At 51.4% G+C, this 282-nt stretch overlaps 1 protein-coding gene across 1 annotated transcript in view; it reads left to right on the forward strand.

Moving 5' to 3' along the window:
- The window catches only part of LOC119586066 (C-type lectin-like), a gene marked incomplete at its 3' end in the record, with an annotated part of 3,469 nt that overhangs the window by 2,064 nt on the left and 1,123 nt on the right, over positions 1 to 282 (forward strand). The window contains 1 exon segment of the mRNA XM_037934764.1: positions 56 to 268. Coding sequence (XP_037790692.1) covers positions 56 to 268 — 213 coding nt within the window.

The following is a 282-nucleotide window of genomic DNA, read 5'->3' on the forward strand; positions in this document are numbered from 1 at the left end:
CAACACCATCATTGAATGCCAGAATAATCCTGCAAGGAGCGCAATTTTCTCGCAGTTTCCTCAACGGAAGTTTCCTCTCCGACGGAAGCCTCTTCCTTTTGCTCCACGCCCTTCGACCCCGTGGGCGGCAAGTGCATCCTGGTGGACATCTTCGAGTCGGTGACGTGGATGGAGGCCGTGTACCTGTGCGAGAAGTTCGAGGCCGAGCTAGTCACACTTGAGAGTCCGAACTTCTTTGGGGAACTTCTGGATTATTTGTATTTCAAAGGTGATGGATTATGA

Source organism: Penaeus monodon, chromosome 20, assembly GCF_015228065.2.
Source record: "Penaeus monodon isolate SGIC_2016 chromosome 20, NSTDA_Pmon_1, whole genome shotgun sequence".
NCBI lineage: Eukaryota > Metazoa > Arthropoda > Malacostraca > Decapoda > Penaeidae > Penaeus > Penaeus monodon.